Here is a 27,045-nt window from a genome sequence, read left to right on the forward strand (position 1 = left end):
CCCAAAGTAAATCTATCTCTAAGGGATAAACTAGATAGACTTTACAAACTTAATCAGAGGCAGAAATACTGGCCCTGCTCAAAGTTAAGTGAATGTGTCAAAACCTGGGACTGAACTCAAAAGAACTTGGATCTTAGGAATGAGTGTTAGCCATCTCTGAAGTACAAGTAGGATATACTTACTTAAATGCCACCTTTAAGGTATATAGTCAAATATCAAAAATAATCAGGAATATTATCTCCACAAAACTTAACGTGGATAATAGTGTAGGAAAGTGACTCAAAAATCTGAATTTAGGGGATCCCTGGGTGGCACAGCAGTTTAGCGCCTGCCTTTGGCCCAAGGCGCAATCCTGGAGCCCCGGGATCGAATCCCACGTCGGGCTCCCGGTGCATGGAGCCTGTTTCTCCCTCTGCCTATGTCTCTGCCTCTCTCTCTCTCTCTCTCTCTCTCTCTCTGTGTGACTATCATAAATAAAAAAATTAAAAAATTAAAAAAAAATTTTAAAAAATCTGAATTTATTCATATTTGATAAAAGCCAAAACTTAAAAATTTCCAGTTCACTAACATATTGACTATTTAAAGGAACTTTGTTTCTGTGAAAATGCTTATAGCAATTGCTTAAAGAAAGGGGTAAAAAGGCAGTTTGAACACTTGGTTTTCTAAAACCATAGACTATAGGCTTAATAACACACAGCTATTCTGAATCACAGAAGACAGACTAGAAAAGTCTATTATAAACTACCAACAGAATACTTTTATCATATGAAATTACTTAACCTCTGCTCAAAATTATCTAATGAGCAACTCTAATTTTTAGAAAACTTTTTCTAGACATGAAATTTGCCCATTATTCTTTCTAGTCATTCTGATTTCATTAATTCTACAGATACCAAATTGACATTAATTTATACCAGTCTTTTCAAGGAAAAGTACATGATGTATGATGTTAAAGCAGGAAAGCTATGTGGAAGCAGGGGAATGACAGTAAAAAAAAAAAAAAAAAAAGACTAAATAATAGTGAATTCAAAAGTAATTTAGGCTACCTCAATCTTGTAGTAATTTTAAAGACTTTTGGAACTTTATTTTATTTATTTTTTTTTTTAGACTTTTGGAACTTTAAACCTATTTTCCCATAGAAACTTAGTTATAAATAAAGTTATAAATGACAGCAAGATTCCTAAGTGAATCCATAAAAAAAAAAAAAAATTTTAATTGGAAAGCTCCAAAGTTCTATAGACCCTAACTACCATTTCAGATTCTTAACACGGGGTGCCAAAAACACAGATAGTCCTAAAAGCTAAGAAAAGGTGGAAGGGTCTCATCATCTTCTGACACTACTCTCCAAAGCCCCAACTAAAATCTTCTAGAACAGTAGTTACCAAAGTATGATCTGGAGAAATTGTAGGAATCTCAAGATCTGTTCCAGGGACTAAGTCACCCCATGGACCCCCAAGCTTAATTTTGAATGCAGTACATATCAATATAAATTACATAAATAAAAGCTCTTTGGAGTCCTCAGTAATTTAGAAGAATGTACAGTTCCTGAGATTGAGAAGTTTGAGAATCACCATTCTAGGCAGTAAAGTCAAGGACTACATTCCTTGAAATCACTAGTATGATTAATGTTGAGTAGGAGGGTTAGGAGCACAGGACCACTTATAGAGTTGTGAAATAAAGACCTCAGGAGAAAATTCTGAGGTGATAAAATTCTGATGATAAAAGCAGAACTGAAAGAGTCTAGAGCCTTCATTTCCTCTTTTCTATTTATCCTTAGCATAAGCAAATAAATGAGATTTAGTAGCAGTGTCAGGTGGGACTATAAATAAAGCCACAGAACCTGAAAAGTAAGAAAATATCTTAGTAGAAAGATTAAAGAGTAACTAGGAAGTCCATTTTAACCACAGAACAGGTTAGATCCACAGACATAATAGGGGATCCCTGGGTGGCGCAGCGGTTTGGCGCCTGCCTTTGGCCCAGGGCGTGACCCTGGAGACCCGGAATCGAGTCCCACATCGGGCTCCCGGTGCATGGAGCCTGCTTCTCCCTCTGCCTATGTCTCTGTCTCTCTTTCTCTCTCTCTTTGTGTGACTATCATAAATAAATAAAAATTTAAAAAAAAAAAAAAAGGAGGTAAGGCTATGGGGAAAAGGGTTATACTGAGGATAACACTGAATAAATAATATGCTAAAGTAACTAAGCAAGAAGAAAGCTGCTGAAGAATTTTCAGCTAACTGGTGATAAAATCAGATTTATAGGTGCTGCAGTTTTTAAAAATATTTTTATCTATTATAAAATGTGAAACATTTCAATGTCCATAAATGAAAACACTGATCATATAATTAAATATTTCAAATACATAAAAACAGGAAGACTCACCATGTTGCTTTTGTTTTGGATTATACATTTTCCACCACCGAAAAATTATAAATCCATCTTGAATTCTATGCAAGATAAATTACAAAATTAAGAACTTTAGTAACAATTTACTTAACTCATTTAATTAATAATTGTAAAAAGCAGGCAATTGATAATGAATATGAATGAATGAATAGAGAAAATTCTCAGATCACTGGAATACATAAACGTTTCATAGTCTCAAGTTAGGAAAGGGGAATTTACATAGCTCTAAAATAGATTATTCTATTAAGGTAAAATTTAATACCAGATCACATTTAATAAGAAAAGAAAGTGCTAACAGGAAAACTTTTTTTCTTTTATAAATGATATTTTTTAAATGGTGTAAAAACTATATAAACAAAAAGCCAAATCTTGAAAGGGGGATATTACAATGCTAACAGAAGCTTTTAAAAATATTCCTTTAACTCTGTAATCATATATTACCTCACGCCTCAAAAAGATAAACTTATAACCTCTCAACCTTTTCTTCTTACTTTTCTTTTCAAAATAATTTTATACTCACAAAGTTGACTCTACTGTTTTAAATGAGGTATGACTGTTGCCAAACCCTAGCACCTCTCAAATAATTCAAACTTTCAAGTTAAGTAGCAAATGTTAAGATAAGCTCAAGTTAAGTAGCAAATGTTAAGCACAAAAATAAAGTAACCTTTTCTTTCAAGGCCTGCAGAACAAAGAATATATCAAACATACTGTCATTTCTTAATATATTCAGATTTGTGTTTCCTCCTTAAAGCAAAATTAGAGTAGCTAATAGATACTAAACAATTCTTAAAACTTATTACCTATATAAGGAGCTAATGGATGAGTTCTCAGTATCCCTGGACCCTTGTTTTATGTAACAAATGACCACCATGAATTCTACAAGAAAAATGGTCAGGTAATTTCATGGCTCATGTGTTCATCTAGGAATGAAATGAGATTATTCATTTCTATAACCAGCTATTCGATAAAGTTTGTGCCAGTCTAAAACTTAGCTAAATTAATCTGATAAAAATATTTTTAAAGATCAATTCACCAGATAGGATTTACTAAAAAAAAATTGATTTATGGTTTTATTTGAAAAGTAAATCATATTAAATATCATCAGAAAAAATTATACAATACTTCGTTTGTTTGAGTTCCTTTTTTTTTTTTTTACCTAATAGACATGTCTTCTGTAATGTAATAGATTTCACGAACCATGACTTTTCCAGAAAGAACAGAGAAAGAGAAGGACCCTGTTGTAGGAAAAACAAAAACAAAAACAAAAACAAAAAACACAACAGTGAGTAATGGAATTGTTTTGATCCAGAGTGAGCACTTAAAACTTAAAATAATCTTAGCATTCAATTTATTCAATAATTATTAAAGGTTCTCTCCTACCTGATTCCCTTACAGCCTTACTAATTTTCTATTGCTCTTTCTTCAAATATGAACAAAAAGTACAATAAGTACCATCACTATGAATTGACCTACTAACCATATAAAGACATTAAATAGCTGCTTCATATGAATAATTCTTTTAATTATGCACAACTTTAAATAAACCTCAAACCAGTGACTAATTTACCACTTTTCTCCATTAATTTATTTGACTCTAGGAACCAGTCATTGCCTCAAATTAGTGGAGGATGACTTACGTTTGAGAGAAATTTTATTTATGTCCTCTAAGTAGTACTCTTAAGGAAGTCCCAATGGTTCTAGTCAATTACCTCTCACCCTTTTTCCCATTAGTTGAGGGCTTTCTGAAGCATACTGCTTCCAAATCAATCCTGTGGCCTCCAAACTTCCCACTTAGAAGCAGCTGGAAACTTAAATTAACAACGCAGGCCACAAAAAGAAATGTACAAAATGATTCCAACTTATAGTTACAGATTTTTTAAGTATGGGTTATTGGAAAAAAAACAGCAAATAAACCTCATTAACCATTAGAAACTTTCTTTGGATAGTAGAATCCTGAGAAATTTCTATTTCCATAGTTTATGCGTGCCTATATTTTTCAAATTGTTTCAATGAGCATCTTTTATAGCAAGAAAAAAAAATCCCAAAAGTTACTATAGAAACACTTTAAGAAGTAAGAATGAAGTAAAGAACCTAACCAAGTGATAGTTCATCTTCGGTCGTAGAGTGCTGCATGAGAGAAATTCCAGTTAGGTTAACATTCATGAAACAAAGGTGAATTTCTAAAGCTACTATAACTTATAAAATAAAAATTTATAATATACATCTCAAGATTATACAAGAAAAACATTCAGTGTTATTCGAACTTACCAATATGGATATAGCCATGTTTGTATAATCTATTAAGAACCAATGTTAAAATAAGACCAACGTTTCGAGAATTGTAGTATGTGAGGTAAATAATCCAACCACAGGACAAAATTGTAGCTGTTTGGAGAAAAAAAAAGCAAAACAATCTCATTGTAAGTTTCCTTCACAATCACCTTATTATCTCAGTAAATATTTGTTAGTAAAAGATTACTTATGACATTAAAAAATGATAGGATCTACTTCTAAAATGGTAATATGTTCTCTTACAATTCAATACTTTGGATTTTTAATACCAGATGTTGATTCTACCTTATGTAACTTTCCTCATTTTTCTTTACTCATGTTGATTCTACTTTATGTAACTTTCCTCATTTTTCTTTACTTATTAGCCAGAAAAGCACATATTACAATCAGATCAATTAAAAAAATACTGCCCGGGGTGCCTGGGTGGCTCAGTCAGTGAAGCATCTAACTCTTGATTAGGCTCAGGTTATGATCTCAGGGTCATGACATCCAGCCCTACATCGGGCTCCATGCTGGACATGGAGCCTGCTTAAGATTCTCTATCTCCCTCTGCCTCCACCCCCAATTCTCACATGCAAGTGTACTCTCTCTATTTAAAAAATACTTCCTTTTTTTCTGTTTCCTTTTTCACGGTTTTGTACTTATTATTAAACATGTATAACAATATTCTGGAAAGAGAAAGCCCATATTTCTGCATATTCTGAAAAATGTCCACCTTTATCAAGCTAAAAGCTCATTCCCAAGCTATTTTCTAAAGGCTACAGACATTTAAAAAAAGAAAGAAAACCAACTATTTTTAAAAATCAAAGAAATCGTGGTGTTTTTTATTAAATCAATAATTTCTGCTTTTAAAAAAAAATGGAAAGAAGTGAGAATTTTGCCCTACTTAAAGGCATATCTATACTAAACAGGCCACCCTATACTATTTTGTTATATTTGATAAGGCAACAACCTACTTTTAAAAAATGCCAGTGAATATGCTACAGTAAATGATATTTCAAGTTTGACTCATTTTTCATGAGAAGTATATAGTCACCTATAGGACTCATAATATTCCCAAAAGAACCTAGTTCATGAATATACAAAAACTAAAACATAAGAAAGCATTTTTGATAAAATATTTCCTTTTACTTAGCCAGTTTGAAAGAATAACTATTTTCTAAATTAGGACAAAGTAATGTAAAGCAATTTAATATGTACAACCACTTAGCAACATCACATTAAGTTCTTAATGGATAAAACAAAGCAGTCACTGAGTCAAAATACATTTTCTCAGGGTAGCTTAGATTGACAGTAATAACTCTGATGTAGCAAGTGCTACGATTTGCCCATAAAAACTATTTCTAGAACAATTATTTCTAGAAAAGTTGTTTTGATGATGGTTTTTTTTTTCCTTTGTAAAAAAGTGTTTTGGGTTGTTTTTGTTTTTGTTTTTGTTTTAACTGAAGTATAGTTGACACATAATGTTATATTAGCTTTAGGTATACAACATAGTGATTTGAATATGTCATTACATTTTAAGTTTAAAGACATTCTGTGCTAATTTTTACTGTAAATCACTGTGTCAAGAGCAGGTTATTGTGGGCCATTCAGTAAAGCAAGAGGTATTTGCTGGAAAGTATGCTTCTGGTATCATACAACCTGAGAACTGTGGGCTTTTTCATTTTACCATGTTCCCCAACCCCCTTTAATATCAAAAGGCCAGTTAGGAAAACAGCAAGAGTAAACGATCACTCAGTGATTTTCTGGTTGTTACTGTTGTTTTTTTCCTTAAGGAAAGGAGTTGTATATAATAGAAAAAAAAGAGAAATTCTACGTGATAAAGTGAAGAGAATGATAGGAAATAAGAATTCCACCCTTAATTAAACTAGAAGAGAATTTTCAGTGTGTCTTTTATGAAATTTAATTTCATATTAATGTTTTGCATTTCATTTTACTTTTTTGGCTTTAATTAAGGATAATTTATAATAGTTCACTTTTGTCAATTAGAAGAAATATAACTCAACCCAATAGGATTGGATTGTGTTTAATATCCAATCCTACCTACAAATCATGAATCATAATTCCTTTTATACACACTTCACCTCTACTCATTTCCCTACCACATATCCTGTGGTGTCATGAAAGAAGCATAAGGATGCACTCAGAAAAAAACAGCTATGTTACCTATATAAGTTATTTAATCCTTATAGGCCTCAATTCTCCAAGTTAAAGTCTGGTGCCTTCATAAGTCTGCTATGAGCACTAAGTGAGATAACATATGCAAAAATGACAATGGTATGTGGCACACAGAAGATGTTCAATAAATATCATTACCCTTTCTTTCCCCTCTTACCCTTTCTATTTTCCTCTCTGCCTTCCTAACTATTATACTGAAATTCAAATCAAATTCTGTTCTTCCACAAAAACTTCCCGGGCAATAACACCTTACACTATTTTCTCCCTGGTTATTATTTTGTATTTCCCCTCTTATTAGTTCCTATTCATTCATTCCCTCATATTTCCTCCCTCTCTTTGCCACTGATTTATACACTGTTTTGTATTATTTCTATGAATCTAGAAAACTTCTGGAATATTAGACAAAAAAAAATTTTACTGGTAAAGCCCAATGTCAAGTATATAAGGAGGAAAGAGATGAAATTAATAGGCATGTACACTCTATTTTATATTAAAAAATATATTTACCATGAGAATTTATCACTTTTAAAGTAAAACAAAGAAGTGTATGTGCATGTGCTGAAATGGGAGTGGAGGAGTCGTGATGAAGGAGTGGACTTGAAATAGGAAAGATAAGCTAAGGGCAACGTTTTTCTTCTTCTCCCACCTCCTCTAAGTCAGACAAGGAAGGAGGGAGCCTAAGAAAAAGAGCACTTGCCAGAGCAAATTGTCATAGAAACATAGATTAAAATCTTTTTTCCAAAAAATAAACCAATGATATTGTAAGCATTTCAACTTCAGCTAACTACTGCTTAAAATTTGGCAGCTGTTAATTCACACACAAAAAAACCCATAAAGTACATGAAAATATATTCTACTTACCAACAAGGAGCCAAACAACATTGGAATTGTGTTCTGTAAGAAAATCTTCTAATTGAGTGATACTAGGAACAATACTCTCATTCTTCCTCTGATCCATTACTGAAGTTTTTTCAGACCAGCCTCTAAAGGCCTAAGATTTATTAAACTGCAAGGGAAATCAAGTAAGGGGAGAAAAAGGTGGATTTAATAAAAGTAAAAGTTCATTAAACCCCATTCCAGTTCATTAAGAATGAAAAATAAACAAATATTTTGCAACAAATATACATGCAACAAAGCATGTCCACATTTCTTTTTTCTTTTTTCTTTTTTTCTTTTCTTTTTGCATGTCCACATTTCTATAGAAAATATAAGACAATGATCGGGCTCCCTGTGAGGACCCTGCTTCCCCCTCTGCCTATGTCTCTGCCTCTCTCTCTCTCACTGTGTCTCTCATGAATAAATAAATAAATCTTAAAAAAAAAAAAAAAATATATATATATATATATATGGCAATGTATCACATTTTTAATGTCCTGATTTCATCATCCTAAGAATGAATAGATTTGGGTTCAGTTACCATCTGGCTCCAAATATGAGGGACATAATCACTAAATCTAATCAAAGATATTTATCTCGGGGATCCCTGGGTGGTGCAGCGGTTTGGCGCCTGCCTTTGGCCCAGGGCGCGATCCTGGAGACCCGGGATTGAATCCCACGTTGGGCTCCCTGCATGGAGCCTGCTTCTCCCTCTGCCTGTGTCTCTGCCTCTCTCTCTCTCTCTCTCTGTGTGACTATCATGAATAAATAAATAAAATCTTTTTAAAAAAAAAGATATTTATGTCAACAATAAGAAGGAAGTATTAATGATCTATATTAGACAAATTCATCTGCATTTGTCTCAAAAGCTGCCATTAAATGTTGTATTTATAAATTAACTTATATTAATCCTTCTTAACCTCCATCAGCTCTGTTTTTTATTAAATGGGTTGTAATCTATTACAATCTTCCTACTTTGGATTCACACTGAGTAGAGTTTGGACAGTAAGCAGATGTCCTCCTATCAGGATGGATTACAATAAACACATGTCAAATTGTGACCCAACATGTGAAGAATGTATGTGTATATACACACATTTCAGCAAGATAAGTATGGATATTTAGATGTATTGAGAACGAGTTACATGAATTGACAATGAGTAAAAAGTGAGGAATAAAAGTTCTTATTTTATGATCTGAGAAACAAGAAAACTATCCGCCTGTTAAAAATTATCCCTCATGTTAATACAGTATTAATATGACTAACCCAACTTACCTATAACAAAATTATCTTATGATAAATCAGAAAATAACAACATTTACAACAACAAAAACAAAAAACTAGCTTTAATGACAAAGTGAGCTACACAGTTAATGATCATTTAAGGCCAAATAGCACAGGTGATTTTATAGAAAACTAGAAAAAAGAGATTTCAAAACAAGAAGAATATATGAGAACAACTTTCTAGCTGAAATTCAGAACAGCTGACTTGTTAACTTCCTAAAAATGTTTTCTATTTACTCACCAGAGACTTATCTTCAGTGATAACAAAACAACTTTAAAATTGGATTAGACAACATTGCCAGATTAAAATGTTTCATATTTCTAAATTGTTAAAATGTCAGCAATTCAGAGGCAAATTAAACATCTCTTTTAAAAAAAGGAAAAGCTCAACAGCAAAAGGTTTATTAGTAATAGTGATAGGAAAATCTAAGGCTGAAAGAACTAGAAAAAAAATTTAAATGTTTTCATTTTTCAATTACCTTTTTCCCCTACAGTTTAGAAAATGAGTAAAAAATGTTCTCATAGTGAACAGTCTGGGGGGGGGGGCGGATAAGCAAAGGTGGTAAAAAGGTACAAACTTCCAGCTGTAAGATAGTAAGTTCTGGAGATACAATGTACATCATGGTGACTATAAGTTAATAATATTGTATTATATATTTGAAAGTTGCTAAGAGAATAGATCTTAAAAGTTCCCATCACAAGAAAAAAATGTTATAACTATGTGAGACCAGCTTAAGCAGTTGGAGCCTGAGCAGGGAGGTTGCCTGATGCAGGGTGACAGAACCCAAAAGGAAGACATCAGACTCCAGGCATCAAACTCCAAAGAGATAAATAAGGCTTCCATGCAAAAGGGCAATCTGGAGTAGTGTGTTGATGTGGGAGAAGGATAAGGAGGGTACACATCTAGGAAATAGCCCTTGCAGGGTATGGGGGAAGAGGATTAATTAAGTAAATATATTAAGGATATTGAAAGCCTGTTTTCTCACTGTTGGAGGATATAGATGAAGAAAATTAGAATTAATTCTGTGGTGTTTGATAAAAACTTAAAAGTATAGTTTTCAATATAAGTATACAAATAAATATGGCTATAAATGTGTATATGTATGTACATATGCTCATTAAAAGGTCTGAAAGCAGCAACACCACAATTAAAATGAGTAGAAAACTTTGCTTCTAAAAACCATTTTCTATCAAAAGGAAACAGGGCTCCTTGAAGAAATGACTAATTCCACAAGTAGGTCAAGGAAACTCAAGATGAGCCTTGTTTTCCAGAAGGTAAAGAAATACCTGAAGAATGATGGGAACTTGTCAAAAGGACACAGAAATCAGCTTGAAGAGGCTTCCACTGGAAAAATCTGGGGCAATTTAAGCATCAAAATAAATAATAGTAATAGATTACAACCCATTTAATAAAAAGAACCTATGAATCCATATCAATATAATCAATTTGGGATCCCTGGGTGGCGCAGCGGTTTGGCGCCTGCCTTTGGCCCAGGGCGCGATCCTGGAGACGCAGGATCGAATCCCACGTCAGGCTCCCGGTGCATGGAGCCTGCTTCTCCCTCTGCCTGTGTCTCTGCCTCTCTCTCTCTCTCTCTCTGTGACTATCATAAATAAATAAAATCTTTAAAAAAAAAAAAAAAAAAAAAAAAAAAAAAAAAATATAATCAATTAAATTTTGATAAGTAACAAGATTCTCCTACTCAAAATAACTCCCATCAAAATTATTAATGATGAAGGAGGAACTTTGTGAAATTTAGTTAAGTGATCAGACACCATCAATATTAAGATAAATCTGAATTGTGCACTCCTTCTTAAAATTTTTTTGATTACAGTTGACATACAATGTTACATTCATTTCAGGTATACAACACAGTGCTCAACTTCTCCATGCATTATGCTATGCTCACCACAAATATAGCTACCATCGTAATAGAGGAACACAGCCTCACTTCTAAATGCCTGCCAAAGATGCACAATCTGAACCTAATCTATCTTGATTCTCTCTACCAATAGATTATGACCAATAAGAATTGTTTTATTCACCTTTGTATCCACAATACCTGTGATGGTGCCTTTGAACATAGCCACTGTTTTCAAGTATCACATCATTTTAAATGGTATTTTTATCCAGCACATAAGATAGTAACATTGATCTACATGTTTCAACACAAGCTCTCTCAGTATTTCCATAATTCATCTATATTCTCTTCATTTTTCCTGAATCCATTATATTCACTTCAAAACTGTCCACATTAGAACAGAAATTTTGACGGTTATTCTTTTAGCAACGTACAAAGAAAAGCATGAAAATGTGAAATAGTTCAAGCAAAAATAGCACAAACCAGAGACTTAAAGTTCCTAATTTAGCACTACCACTACTATGCCATTTTAGGAAATACCTTTCCAAAAAATTACTTTTCAAAATGAATTACCTATAAAATCTTTTCAAATACTACGTTCAATTTTATTTCTGTCTCACTAGCATAAAGAAAATAAAATTATCAAACACCTAATACTTGCATTAACACTTACAGAGATAGAATTCCAAAACTTAATTTGGTCCTTCAAAAATGGAAGCCATTCTATAAATCACAACAAAAAATACAAATAATATGATAGGAAAATCAGCAAAATATATAGTCAATTTACAGAAGAAGATACTATCACTAGCAATTGGAGATAATCCCCATTTGCCACCCAGTAGTCATATTAAGTGAAAATAAGAAAGACTGCAAACAACTATATTGGCAAAAATATGGGAGAATGGGCATTCATACATAGTTGATAGGCATAAACTATCTTTGGGAAAAATAATTTATCAGATACTATAAAAATGTGTACACTTTAAATTGGACATATCAGTTCTAGGACTCTCTTATAAACACTCAGGCACAAAAGGATGTTTTTCAAGAATAATTACTGCAGCATTATATAAGTACACTGGGAAATTTGAAAAGAGGTCGACTAATAGGAAAATAGTTAAATAAATTATGGTATACTTTCCTGGGAAATAAGATGCATGGAACCTTTCTAAAAGACTGAGATAGTTCTCTATATGGGCTGATACACGGAAATGTCCAGAATATATGCAATGTTAGCAGGGAAAAAGCAAGTTGAGAAACAAAATGTATAGTATTGCATTTATGTTTAAAAGAAAAAAGACTATCCGTTATATATATGTTACATGTATATACCCTATATATACACATATATGTATATGTATGCACAAATATAAAGTATGTGTGTGTACACATTTTTTTAAATTTGCATAAACACTAGCAATTCCATGAATGGTTACCTATAGAGAGAGTAGTGGCAAAGATTTCAGGGGAAGGAAAAGAATCAGTGAAGCAGAATGTTCACTTTTACTCTTGATACTTAGGTATTGCTTAAATGTTTTACAATTGGCATATAATACTTCCATAATTTAAAAAGAAAAAGGGAGCGTGGTGGCTGGAAGACAGGAAATAACAGGTTAGAAAGAGGCTTTTCTTAATCAAGCACATATCTCATGGTCTCTCCTTACAAATAGATCTCCAAACCCAAAAATAACAACTCTGGCATCTGTCATTCTACCATCATGTCTTTCTTCAGTTCTCACTTGTGTCTTTAAAAAATTAAAATGCAAATACTGAGCAATAACAAATTTCATCATGACATCAGAAAGATCAGTTAACACCTTTGCAAGAATTATTTGATTTGATAACCTTGAGGGTAAGAACGGAAGGGAGAATAGCTGTACTGTTCTGGAAAGGGCCAGCAGAAAAGCTGCATCAAGGAAGGAGGTAAAGAACACTATAAGGAAGAGATTGGGCAAGGGACAAGGAAGAGGCAGTTATTAAAGAAAGACAGCATCAAAAGAGCTCTAAAAACGGAGCACCTGAGTAGCTCAATCAGTTAATGTCTGACTCTTCATTTTGGCTCAGGTCATGATCTCTGGGTCCTGAGACTGAGCCCCATATTGGGCTCTATGCTCAGCAGAGAGTCTGTTTGTCCCTCAACCTCTTCTCCTCCCACCCCCATATAAGCTCCCTCTCTCTGTTTCTCCCAAATACATACATCATAAAATTTTAAAGTCCCCCCCCAAAAAAAAAAGTTGGGGGGGGGCACCTGGGTGACTCAGTTGATTAAGCATCCAACTCTTGGTCTCAGCTCAGATCTTGATCTCAGGTTCATGAATTTGAGTTCAAGCCCTGCGTTAAGCCTACTTTAAAAAAAAAAATCCTGCTTCAGACTGCATTGTTCTGGATTATATGGATTAAGAACACAGATTCTGTACTAGCCTATCTAAATTAGAACTAACAGTTCATGGGACGCCTGGGTGGCTCAGTGCTTTAAGCCTGCCTTCGGCACAGGGTGTGATCCTGGAGTCCTGGGATCAAGTCCCACATCGGGCTCCCTGCATGGAGTCTGCTTCTCCCTCTGTCTGTGTCTCTGAATCTCTCTCTCTCTCTCTCTCTCTCTCTCTCTCTCTGTGTCTCACGAATAAATAAAAAATCTTAAAAAAAAAAAAAAAGAACAGTTCTAACACTGTAGCTGAGTGACCAGAGTCAAGTTATTTAACCTCCCTGTGCTCTATTCACTCATCTATAAAACAAGAACACTTCTTATACCTTCTACATCACAGAACTGAATAGTGAGAATTGATTAATTTGTACATGTAAAGCATTGAGAATAGCATCTAGCACGTAGAAATAACACACTGTATAAATTTTTGTAATGGCAACCAATGCTTTGGTGTCTTATTCATATAGGCATTCACCTCTACACACAAGATTGCTCACTTTGAACACCTATAACATCTTACTGAAGACTGCTTTTTGACTGCAGAAACACCTCAGCTTATAATTAGGACAAGCTAGAAATGCCAGTTTATGTTAATGATGGCTAGGAAAGTGTTGGATATACACCTACAGCTTCCTTGCTCTTAGTTTGGAGTAACCCTGAGACATATTTTATTTGGTCTCCGAGAGCGTGAGCTCCAATGCCCACAGTGGTAACTGCTAGGAATAACCTTTATTGACTTCAGTCCCTTTCCTTTCTTACTTCCCCATCCTGCTACCAGTGTTTCCTGTGATCACTTCCCAAATAAACTATCTGTACTTGAAAGCTTACCCAGCTTTTTCTGAGGAAACCCAAACTAAGGCCCTTTTTTTTTTGTTATCGGTCCTATAAATGTGAGGACAGTTTTCTATTACATGAAAAAAGATTCTGTACTTTAAAGAGATCATGAGACACGTGGGTGGCTCAGGGGTTGAGCATCTGCCCTCAGCTCAGGGTGTGATCCCGGAGTCCCGGGATTGAGTCCCACATTGGCTCTCTGAGGAGCCTACTTCTCTCCCTCTGCCTATGTCTCTGCCTCTCACTCTCTGTCTCTCATGAATAAAATGTTTTTAAAAATAAAGAGATCATGAAATCATACAATTTAAAGGACACAGTATTAAATACTTAATATTTTTTGAAAGTTTGCTTTAATTCAAGGCATATATATGCTGGGTTTTGAAACAGGGTTTGACAGAAAGAAACATTTCCTTCATCTGAACAGGAAGAAAGAGAAAGGAAAGACCCACATATGGGGAGATTTGGAGACAGAAAGATGAGAGAATCTGGTGGCTTCTATATATTTTTGAAAAACTCAAATTCATATTTATCTAAAACTTCTATTTCATTCATTTTTTCTTTGATTTTTTACTACTCCCGTTTTTTGGTTCTAATCCCATTACTTCTACAGTTTCTACTCCTCTTCTATTTTTCTATTTTTCTTAGTCTTTAATTTGTGTTCATAACAGCTGTCAGAAGAATGGCCCTAGGGTGGTAGGTGAAAGGAAATATGGATGAGAGGGCCTTCATCACCACAGCTTACCCCAAGTCACCCAACTCCACCCTACCTCAGCAACAATTACTTGATTACCTTAGAAAAGAGGAGTGGGGGAAACTGGATGATCTGTGTACCTGCCCACAGCTTCTCAAGAAAACCTCACTGCACTGGTTAACTTTCTTCCAGGGCTACATGACTCCTATGAGAGAGAGATCGCCCCATAATTTGACATAGGATTTCAGAAAAAAAAAAAAGGTTTTCCTATACCAGGCTTAAACTGCAATATGTCTATATAATATTACCTATGAAGGACACCTGGATGGCTCAGTGGTTGAGTGTCTGCCTTCGGCTCAGGGCATGATCCTGGGGTTCCAGAATCAAGTCCCACATCAGGCTCCCCACAGGGAGCCTGCTTCTTCCTCTGCCTCTCTTTGTGTCTCTCATGAATAAATAAATAAAATCTTTAAAAAATACATATTACCTACGATGTGAGAAAACTTAGTTATAAAGAGCCAGAGCTTTCTCTGGAACTGTCATAGGAAAGTATATATTTGATTCTGATTTTTTGGAGCAACATACTTAAGACAGTTGCATTATAATGTAGGGTTATTTTTTTTGTTTGTCCATTCAATAAATATTTATTGAGCTTAAAGATTCTACAAAATAGCTAAGGACTTGAGTATTAAGTTTAAGATTTGGAATATTTATAATAATCTTTAGTAGGATGTCTGGCAATACAGAAAATGCTAAAGAAAGGCTGTTTTAATCACTGTCTGTATCTTCCCAGTTATCATATCATAATTATCACTTCAGAAGTCTGTCCCCCCCCCAACTAGACAGCTGTTCTTAAAGATGAGTTTGCCCTACTCATTTAAGTGCCATACCCAACCAAGTTCCTATATACAGCAGTCTCTCAATACTTGTTTCAGAAATGAATGAAATAAATGTATCATTATAAAAAGTACATAATTATAAACTATTGCCAAAAATGAGTATTCACAATGTACCTAGGGCCAAAGAGATTCCTAAATGATCTTTTCAGTCTCAAGAAAATCTGGTTTTTATTTGCTTGAGTTTAAGAAAAGGATATTCAACTTTTTAATAACCCAATTTCAAATACAACAAAAATGTGAAAAAAATTTAATCATTCTCAAATATCTCATACAACAATGAAGTCACAAATCTTTGGATAAAATGTGTTCACATATCTTCAGATCATTATATTAAAGTTATTTGGAATTAATTACAGTTCTTTTCTATAAAAGAAATTACATGGGTTTTAAGAGTTGGAAAATCAACTTTACAGTTTCCCTTTGAACTTCATCAACAACGATATTCTCTTCATCATCAGGTAAAATTAACCATCTATTAGAACATAGCCATACCCTATACTAGAAATTCTATGAGGTATGCACCTTACATATTTTTACGTTATCTGCCCTTGGGCCCAATTTTACTAATCTACATTAAGTGTTTCAGAATATATAATTATGTTTTTCAGCTGTTTGGTTTCTGCTTATATGTAACAAAGTTGCCAATTTCAAAGTCATTTACATCCTCCTTGCAGTTAAGAAGCCATGTAATTGACCCAAATGTCTCAGTAAATAAAAACACTATCTAAACAGACTGCTCATCTCTACTATGGCATATTGACATCCCCAAACAAAAGCAAAACATAAACCAGATCACAACATTTTTATTCAAAGTAAGTTTCAAGAATGAGTAGAACATTTGAGCTACTCATTTAGAACAATGACCACTCACCAATCTAAAGGTAAGTGGCCTGAAATGTGATGTTCCTTCCAACTCCATGATGCTACATCAATAAGTACAGAAAATAGACATACCTACTATAATGAAACATCTCACTTAAAATAAGTATACAGTGATTTGAAAAGCCCCCCTGCCTAAAATATTTTACTCATCAGGATACAAAAGCCTAAAATTTTACCACCCATTTCTTTAAATGGAGTATTAACCAATATTCTCTCTTAAAATGCAAACTAAAGTACCTCAGTAATAGCTACCATTAATTATTACCATGTATTATTAGTGTAAATTAATTTACCGGATGACTTTTCTCACTGACAAGCAGGATCCAGGGATATCATGAAAGGCCCAAGATTCCCAAGATGGGAGAAATCTTAAAAAGGAGATGGTGGGCAACAAAAGCAAACTTAATTTCCTTAACAATTTTGGCCAGGGCAGTAGCTTTGTACACATCAAGCAAAAATATATAACATCCTATTCTATTAATTTAAACAAACAAGACAGACAATTATCCTCTTAAGTCAGACCAGGTATATAATCCTCTCTGCCTAGAAAGACTTATTCCAGATCCCTTTCAGTCTCAGGATTCTATGTGTAAGAAACACAATTCACTAACTCTAAAACCCAACAGAATTAAGTGATAAAATAACATTCCATCAGAAATTACAGAAATCATCTAGTATCCTGGAACTAGACTAGGATTTAAAGCCAAATTTGAAATGGAAAGCTCGGTCCATCCCTTTAATTCCTTCCTTAGCCAGGATATAACTTGAGCAAGTTACTGCACCTCAGAGCCTGTTTCCACATGGCCATGTCTTCCTTGAAGAGATGCTGAAAGCATTAAAAACACAAAGCAAACATAAAACTCACACTACAGTGCTTGACAAGAAACATTACAACAATGGTAGCTAAGCTACTATTATTAATGTTCTTAAAAAAAAAACCAACTGAACAAAAAAAGGTGAAAGCTAGGAAAAATAAAATGCATACCAGTAAACAATGACTAAAATGTATTTCTTTCTTCACAATATATGAGAAAAATATATATTTAATAACAGAATTTTAAAACCAAAAAAATTAATTGGCATAAATAACAATCAAGAAAGTATTAAGTTAATATAAATAACATAGTTCTACAAATACCAGTGAACACGATTCTTAGAAGCAGATCAAATATCAAAATACACTAGTCACCAGGCAACCATTGCTAAAGAAATGGTGAGTGACAATTCAAACACTATAAATTAGCAAATTAAACATGCTTTTAACATCATAAGCTACACTACAATAATGGTTCTTTATATTATATGCGGAAGAATTTTTAACATCTAAGAAATCATATCATTCAACAATAATGTTGCACTTTTGGGAACCTGACTTCTATAGCCATAATTTTATGCTGGTTTACCTAAATACTTACTAAAAGCAAAAACAAAACAAATATTTTAAAAATCTATAGAAAACGTATCTATTAAAAGGGTAAAAAGAACTGACTTCAACTTCTCCAAATCTAGAAGAAACCATGATTTTTAAATATAGCCTGCTTTAAATAGTCCACTAGAACTAATTACTACCTTCATCATATTCCTTGATATGGTCAGTAATACAAAGAGATGAACAGTAACTACTAAGTGAAAGGTTTAATCCTCCCACTTCTACAACCCATATACTGGTTGTGGGGTTCTGTCGTCCCTTTTTGTACTAACTAGTGAACACACTCTGTAAGTTTCCTTTAATTCTTTTAATTAAGAATTCAATATATCATTTTCATTAAAAATACACCAGAAGCCATAACACTAAAAAGCACCAGTAAAATAAAATTCTATAGGATTTTAGTAATAAAACTATTTCCTTTTGCCTATCTGGCCCTTACGCTTCTCTTTTATCTTCTACCTTCTGTCACTTCTGTCAGAAAACTCTACCAAATACATATTCAGGGATCCCTGGGTGGCGCAGCGGTTTGGCGCCTGCCTTTGGCCCAGGGCGCGATCCTGGAGACCCGGGATCGAATCCCACGTTGGGCTCCCGGTGCATGGAGCCTGCTTCTCCCTCTGCCTGTGTCTCTGCCTCTCTCTCTCTCTCTCTCTCATAAATAAATAAAAATTAAAAAAAAATTCAAACTACTGGCCCAACAAAATAGGGTCTTTGGGTGTGGGAAGAAGGAAAAAGAAACTGGCCACACTCTCATCATATTTACCAACACTCTCATTTTAAATGAGTACGGATAGAAAAAAATGGATATGAATAGAAATATACTTTACATATACATAAAATGTGACAAAGTACAATAAGATCAGTAATCTAAAGTTTAAACTTTAAACATTTTGGTCAATGTTCTCCTCTCTTTGAAATGTTCATTCCATGGTATTAATTCACCATTAAAATGATAAAAATACAGCTACCATAACAATGGCTATAACATTTATTCAATGCTTACTGTGTCCTAGACACTGTTCTAAACATGTTATATGTAATCATTTAATTGTCATAAATAACTGTTCATTTACAATTCCCCACTTTACAGATGAGAAAAATATGGCACTGAGAAGCTAAGCACAAACATAATTAAGATATGACCTCAGTAATTATCTCTTCATTCTCAGTTTCTTTATATGAAAAATGAATTCCTTCCTCCCAGCTCTACATTTAGAAGCTACTATGAATGCTACCAAAATTAATATTTTGCTATAAAAAACATATTTTTCCCACTATGGCATTTCTTCTCCTGAAAGGATCCTCCATTAAATCAGAGGTCAACACTGTTTTTTAAATAACCAAGTGGTAATACATCAAGTTATAGAGACTGATTAGCAGCACAGAAGGCCAATTTATAAAGTGAGCCAAATATGACTTAACCACCTCCCCACTTTTCTAGAACCTCTCTCTCAACTGGCCATAAAGGCTATATTTATGTACTTTGAAAAAGCTTATTTGACCCTAAAGAACTTGACAATTGCTAAAAGACATATGGTAGTTTTTAAATATCCAAAAATTCTTTAATATTCCTCCCTACAAGAGACGAAACTTAATTAATTCCTCCTTTGAAGTGTGGGCTGGACTTAGTGATACGGTTCTAAAAGAACATGACAGAAGCAATGGTGTGTAAGTCAAAAATGGCACCACATCTTCCTCTTTGCTCTCTTGGATCATCTATTCCAGGGGAAATCAGCTGCCTTGTTAGGACACTTAAAAGGCCTGGAGAGGTTCACATGTTGAGGATTTGAGGCCTCCAGCCAATAGCCATGTGAGTGAACCATCATGGAAGCAAATCCTTTAGCCACAGTTGAGACAACTAAAGTCCCAGCCAAGATTTTGGCTGCAACCTCCTGAGAGACCCTAAGACCAGAGGGAACCAGTTTTTAGGCATGCTCAAATCCAGACCCACAGAGACTGAGATACTAAATATTTTAGACCACTAGATTCAGGTATAATTTGTTACTCGGCAATAGATAACTAATACAAAATATGATAAAACTAATTTTGCAAGATAATTGCAAGTTATCTCTACCCTAATGGTTCATACTTGTCATGTTAAGCTAAACTACTGCACTCTACTCTCCTCCAACTTACCAAAAGTTGAGGAATCAGTAATAACACACCAAGAAGATTACCAATTATATGAGTGAACCATTTCCTCTCTCTATTCTAACTGGAAGTCTTCCGAATGGACTCTAGAGCAACCTCTACCCTGCCGCCTATAAAAGAAGATCTGTGTCTATAACCATCACCACCTCCTTACCTCCTATCTTAGTAGAAGTCTATCTAAAGTTCCCTTGACCTGAATCCTAATATTCCATCCTTTCCAGCTTAGTCAGTGATTAATTATTTTCCCTCATTCTTCTGTCCTCAAATTTTATTTCTGATGGTTTTTTTTTATCCTCAGCGAATAAAGATTATAAGTCATATTATCTATACCTCTAGAAAACAAAAAACTCTCTCTCAAACTCCTATCTCTAGCTATCCTCTCTCTATTCCACTTGAAACCAAACTTTCTGAAAGAGTAAATGACATCAGCTATTTCAATTTTCTTATCTCTTACCCAGTGTGAACTGGCTCCACATATATAATTGCTCTTGCTCCGGTCAACAACTTCTTGACATGTTCAATGGATACTTTTCCTGTCTTCATTTAATGTCTCAAAGATACTTAATTGTTCCCTTTCTCCAAACTCAGTACTCCCACTAACTTCTGTAATTCTCCTGCTTTCTTATCTACTCATTCATCTCTTTTTTTTTTCATTCATCTCCTTTGAGGTGTGTTTTCCTTCCATCTGATTTATTAGTGTTCCCCATCCTCATTTCTCTTCTTTTACTTTACATTATTTTTCCCTGAGTAATCTCATCCAGTCCCATTGCTTTTAACCAACACCTATAATACGAAACTAAATTTTATGTTTCCAGTTGGATATTCTTAACTAAGATCCATATATACAACTTCCTAATGACATTTCTTGGAAGTCACAGATGCCTCATAACTATAGCCCCAAACTGGTCTTCTCCAACCAGGTTTCCAAATCTATTGTTCTTCCTATACTGCCATAGTAATTGGCCCCACTCGGTTTCCCAAGCCAGAGATCATAAAATTGAGTTATCTTTCAAATATTTATTGAACATTAATTATGTGCTTGAACATGACAGTAACTAGAAATTATCCTGACTCTACTCTCCCTCAAGCCTACCAAGTTCTACCCAGTACATGTCCTTTGCCTCTCTCTAATCCATCTCCATCCTTAATTCCAATTTGCATCACTATACTTCTGGTTCTCATTTGCCACCTGGATTATTACAATAACCTCTAAATGATCACCAACCACTCTGCCAAGTTCATCACTCTTTCAATTCATCCCCAGACTGTTGCTTGACCATGTCACTTCTATATGTTATTTACAAATTGCCTGCAATTTTCTCAAATGAAAGAGTTAATTTTCTTAATCTTTCATGAAATTTTTCAAATTCTATCACTATCTTTAACATGAAAGAGTATGCTAAAATGAAGACTATAAGAATCCTATTTTCCCACAGTACCTTAAAGTACCTTCATTTATGAACTAAAGTTATGAAAGATTTGTTATAAATACAAATATTTACCATATGGGTAGTGTTTTCCAAGTCTTTTACATAAACCAAAAATATCTTTGCATCTGAAACTCAAAAAAAATGTATGGTATTTCACAAAAATATTACCTTGAAAAAATACTCTAGACTTTCCAGGGCCATGATGACTACTACTCTAATACTTAAAAAAACTGAAATAGTGCCTGAAATAAGGTATATGATACTCAATAAATATTAGTGAAATGAATTATTTCTTCATCATGTTTAACCATGTCTTCTATGATTTTCCATAGAACTGATAATAAAAAATATACTTGAGTTCAATCATACCCAGTTTTCTGTAAAGAACAAACCAAACTAATTTTCTTCACTTCTTCGAAAACTCTTTATAATATGGACAGATAAATGAACAAGCAAAAGAGGGGGAAAAAATGTTGATACTTGATCAAGAATCAAGCCAAAGTTTCCCTTGGCTTTCTCCTGCCAATACACAAACTATGCACTTGACTTGTCAGTCGGATATCAACAATTCAAAAGTCATATAAAAGAAATGGCAGGTCATATTATACACCCCCCCAACCTCTACTCCTTGACCAATTAAGAAGATTAAAACACAACTGAAGCAGAAAAAGATTTCCTTTATCTCAGCTTTAAATAGAAATCAGATTTTTTTTTAAATTTAGCCAAAATATTTACCCAAATTTTTTTCAGAGTCTGTAATGTTGTTTTTCTTCTTCCTTATCTTCAGAAGGTCTACCTGCAGAGTTTCATCTTAACCTGAAAAGAACAACATTTTATCCAATTATACAAGATAGTCTGGCTTAACCACATTTCACCATTTCAGATTACTGGATTACATGTGTGTGAACGCACACACATGTAAAGTTTTTAATAGTACTCCAAAATTGCATTTCCTTCTTTAAAATTTCCAAACAAGAAATACTTCTAAATCTAGAATAAGACCACAGTTTCCAAACTACAGCATTCTAAATGTTTCAAAAACCACTATACCCATGGAAAGAGCATGACTGGATAGTCAGAGAGTTGTAGAGGTCAAATCCTACCTTTAAAACATACTCAAGGGGCACCTGGGTGGCTCAGTCCATTAAGCATCTGACTCCGGGGCAGCCCCGGTGGCTCAGCTGTTTAGCGCCGCCTTCAGCCCAGGGTGTGATTCTGGAGTCCCGGGATCGAGTGGAGGAGCCTGCTTCTCCCTCTGCTTCTCTCTCTCCCCCTCTCTAATAAATAAAATCTTAAAAAAAAAAAAAAGAAAAAAGCATCTCTGTTTGGGATCAGGTCATGATTTCATTATCATGAGATCAGGACCCCTGTCAGACTCTGCACTCAGAATCTGCTTGAGATTGTCTCTCTTCCTCTGCCCCACACCCTGGGCACGCTCCCTTGTGTGCTCTCAATCAACAAACAAATAAATAATAAAACAAATAAATAAACAAATAAATAAATCTGTAAAAAAAAATATATATATATACTCAGGGATCGGGGATCCCTGGGTGGCTCAGCGGTTTAACACCTGCCTTCAGCCCAGGGCATGATCCTGGAGTCCCGGGATCCAGGCCCACATCGGGCTCCCTGCAAGGAGCCTGCTTCTCCCTCTGCCTGTATCTCTGCTTCTCTCTCTCTCTCTCTCTCTCTCTGTATCTCTCATAAATAAATAAATAAAATCTTTAAAAAAATACTCAAACTGTGACCTTAAAAAAGTTGTTGTCTCAGACTGTTGGGTCTTTGCTGGCAAGAATCATGTCTCAGGGGGGATCCCTGGGTGGCTCAGCGGTTTAGCGCCTGCCTTTGGCCCAGGGCGCAATACTGAAGTCTCAGAATCGAGTCCTGGGATGGAGTCCCACGTCGGGCTCCCTGCATGAGCCTGCTTCTCCCTCCTCCTGTGTCTCTGCCTCCCTCCCTCTCTCTCTCTCTCTGTCTATCATAAATAAAAAAATCTTTTTAAAAAATCATGTCTCCGTTTCCTTCCTATTCCAAGCACATAGCACACTTTTCATCAAATGGAAATCACCTTGCAAACTCTTAAGATACTTGGGAGATGATAAGGCATACTGATTAAGGGACTGTAAACTGGAGTCAGATTATCTGGTTTAAATCACATCTCCTGACTTTCAACAAGTTGATTTTTAGGGCTGTATCTTTATGAAATGATAATAAAAGACCTTATATGATAGGATTGTTATGATGATTAAATGAGATAACATGCCTATGAAATATGTACCACTCAACAATTCTGTTTAAGATAAATATTCTGGTTAATTCACCTAATTTTATATTTAATGTTTATGGTTAACTTAGAATAAATCCGCTTCAATGCCATGCAAAGAGTGAAAGCAGCAACATGAAACCAGTTGAAACTTACACGCTTGGACAATTAAAAGGCTATTTCCTTAGGGCGGAAATTTACCAGAACTCTTTCCATTTAACAAGCGTCCCAGGATCCCTGGGTGGCGCAGCGGTTTAGCGCCTGCCTTTGGCCCAGGGCGCGATCCTGGAGTCCCGGGATCAAGTCCCACATCAGGCTCCCTGCATGGAGCCTGCTTCTCCCTCTGCCTGTGTCTCTGCCTCTTTCTCCCCCTATGTCTATCATGAATAAATAAATAAAATCTTAAAAAAAAAAAGAAAGAAAAACAAGCGTCCCTAACTTTCCAATGACAAAACTAAGGCCAGTGGGATGGGGAGTTAGGTGTGGGAGAGTGGGTGGGAGCCAAAATTCTGCAGACGGAAAACCAACTTCCCTTCACCTTCCTCTGACCAAAAGATAATGTTTCCGACGAAATGTACTCTTCCATAGCGCAGACTCGGCCAGCACCAATTCGGAATACAAAACACTCCACGCCTGGATTGGAAAGGGGGCTCAAAGGCTTCACTGCCCTCGGTCAATAGACCCTACGTTATCGGGGGCGCGGCAGCTCAGAGCTGCTGGCAAGGCTAAAGCCAGAGCCTGCAGGTGCACTGTCCTTCCCGCCCGCCGAGTCCACGCACCAGCCGCGGGCGCCGCCCACCCGCCTGAATCGCCGTCCACAGAGGCCGCTCCTGCGTCCGCGCCCCCAACAATCTGACCGCGACGGCCCTTCCAGGCCTGCCCACTGACCTCCGACACCAGGTCGACAGGTCCCGGGGCCGTACAAGACACTGAGAAATGAGTCGACACCGCAACACACAGCAGCGACGACGCCAAACCCCCGAGACTCCGACCCGGCTGAATTCCAGAGACGATGGGAATCCTCTCACCCCAGCCCTGCCCAGTCCGACCCCGTCCCCTCACCTGGGCGAGCGCCGGGGCAGCCTGGAACCGCTCCGGCCTCTCTCCGAGGGACCCCACAGGCCTCGGGCAGCGGCAGCAGCGCCGAGCCGGACCCGGGCCGCGAAACTCTGCCCGCGCCACACCCTCCAAGCCCTCCACCCCGGCCGGCAGCCACAGGTGCGGCCCAGGTCCCCGGCCACTGACACGGAGGGGCGGAGAGGGATGGGAGGGGTCCCAGCTGGGGCCAGGCGTCACTGCGGCTGCGTCAACTGGTAGCGTCTTGCGTCATGACGCCGGTACGCCAGCCTGGCCCCGCCCAGGAGTCTGCGGCGCCCGCCCCGCCCCCGGCCCCTCCCCCCGGCCCCTCCCCGCCCGTCCCGGGGCTGAGGGTGGAGTCTGGGCGGTGGGGCGGAGGTCAGGGGCGGAGGTCAGGGGCGGGGTCGCGCCGAGCGAGTGTCCGCGCCCTGCCTTCCCGACCCCGGAGCCGCGGGGACGCGGCAACCCGCAGAGCGCGAACGGAGAGGAGAAGCTGACCGGTGCTAGGAAGCGCAGTGAACCCTCTCGGAATAGAGAGCAATGCTCTTCTGACCTTATCAATCCCGGGAGTTTGATTGTACCGAATGAAACTACGTTGAATGGACTGATTGTAGCACCGTGCTGATGAAAAGTGGTTTGATGCTCGCCATTTTTAAAGACCAAGACCCTCCATGTTATTTAACCAAGGCAAACGACTCTCTGGAGTTCGAGAATTCTCTCGGGTATATTGCGCACCTCTGGTGCACGTGGTGCACGGATCGTAGAGGAAAGTGGAAAGCAGCCTTAGGTCGGTGGAAGCTTTGTGATTGCTTGAGACAGATGTGCAATATGCCCGTAGGGCCCCTAGAAATGCACCCGGAGAGGTGCCAGCAGTGGCAAGGGGTGGTTCTAAGCACTGTATGTTTATTGATTCGTTGACTCCTCCCCAAACCCTGCGAGGTGAGTGCTACGTCCCTTCTGTTCCCATTTCCCATTAAAAACTAAGATACACAGAGGTTAAATAACTTGGAAGGGTGGGGTTGAAACCCCAAGCAGGCTTCCTCCAAGGTCATGCTCTTAAGCATTACTGTATAGTGTAGCCTGCCTCGAGTTCTAAACGGCTAAAACTCTAGTTGGGGGCAGCCCGGGTGGCTCAGCGGTTTAGCGCCGCCTTCGGCCCAGGGCGTGACCCTAGAGACCTGGGATCGAGTCCCGCGTCGGGCTCCGTGCATGGGGCCTGCTTCTCCCTCTGCTTGAGTCTCTGCCTCTCTCTCTCTCTCTCTCTCTCTCTCTCTCTCATGAATAAATAAAATCTTTAAAATAAAATAGGACTCTACGTTTGACTTCCTGAGTTGAACCTACCATATCTCCCGACTTTTTCAAGTGGAATTTTACTCTTACCCTGAAAGCAATTGATGTGCTATCAAAGGTAAAATAAAGCCAGAAAAGGTTAAACATATGACATACCATATTAACCCTTACTGCGTATGAAGAAATAGAGGCCCTGGCCGAAGTGTTATGAAAGGATTGGATAAAAGAAAAAAAAAACAAAACAAAAAACATACACCTATCTTAATTACTTCCCCCTTCTACCAGGACACTCCTATCACCCTCATTTGAATTACCCCTTTAGAGTTTATTTCCTCACTTCTGCAAGAAATAATTTCAATGGTCTTTTTCAAAATCTGGAAGAATCGCAGTCTTTCTCCGTCTTTGTTCCTTAGTAGGGCACCAGGACCCCACATGAATTCAAGTTTGCCACAGCCAAGCTACCAACTTGGAAACTGTCCCAGTAAAAATACTCCAGAAATCTAGAAATTACCTCAACCCCGGGTCTCCAGGATCACACCCGGGGCTGAAGGCGGCACTAAACTGCTGAGCCACCCGGGCTGCCCAAATTTAACCAAATTTAGCTGTTTTCTATTTACATGGATATTTTCACCATGAAAATGTCTTACAGTAAAATAAAATGAAATATCCTTTAAAAAACTAAACGTATACTAAAAAAATTTTTAAGAATTAAAAGGCACCAGCTAATGCCTAATGTGGATTAGTTCATTTAGCTTGAGCAGGCCCATAATGTAAA

The 27,045-nt window shown here is 36.6% G+C and overlaps 1 protein-coding gene across 9 annotated transcripts in view; it reads right to left on the reverse strand.

Annotated features, from left to right (window-relative positions):
- Window positions 1-25,193, reverse strand: part of BLTP1 (bridge-like lipid transfer protein family member 1) — a 204,605-nt gene extending 179,412 nt beyond the window's left edge. For 7 of the 9 annotated variants that reach the window (XM_077861144.1, XM_077861145.1, XM_077861150.1 and 4 more), the window contains exons 1-6: window positions 24,966-25,191; window positions 22,376-22,456; window positions 7,735-7,879; window positions 4,672-4,788; window positions 3,560-3,638; window positions 2,380-2,444 (exon numbers count right to left, since the gene is read on the reverse strand). In XM_077861144.1, coding sequence (XP_077717270.1) covers window positions 2,380-2,444; window positions 3,560-3,638; window positions 4,672-4,788; window positions 7,735-7,831 — 358 coding nt within the window. In that variant the 5' untranslated portion in view covers window positions 7,832-7,879; window positions 22,376-22,456; window positions 24,966-25,191. Of the gene's footprint in view, window positions 1-2,379; window positions 2,445-3,559; window positions 3,639-4,671; window positions 4,789-7,734; window positions 7,880-22,375; window positions 22,457-22,743; window positions 22,932-24,965 lie in introns of all 9 variants that reach the window. The other 2 variants (XM_077861143.1, XM_077861149.1) reach the window with 2 other exon arrangements.
- Window positions 25,194-27,045: the final 1,852 nt, after the last annotated feature.

Source organism: Canis aureus, chromosome 20, assembly GCF_053574225.1.
Source record: "Canis aureus isolate CA01 chromosome 20, VMU_Caureus_v.1.0, whole genome shotgun sequence".
Lineage (NCBI taxonomy): Eukaryota > Metazoa > Chordata > Mammalia > Carnivora > Canidae > Canis > Canis aureus.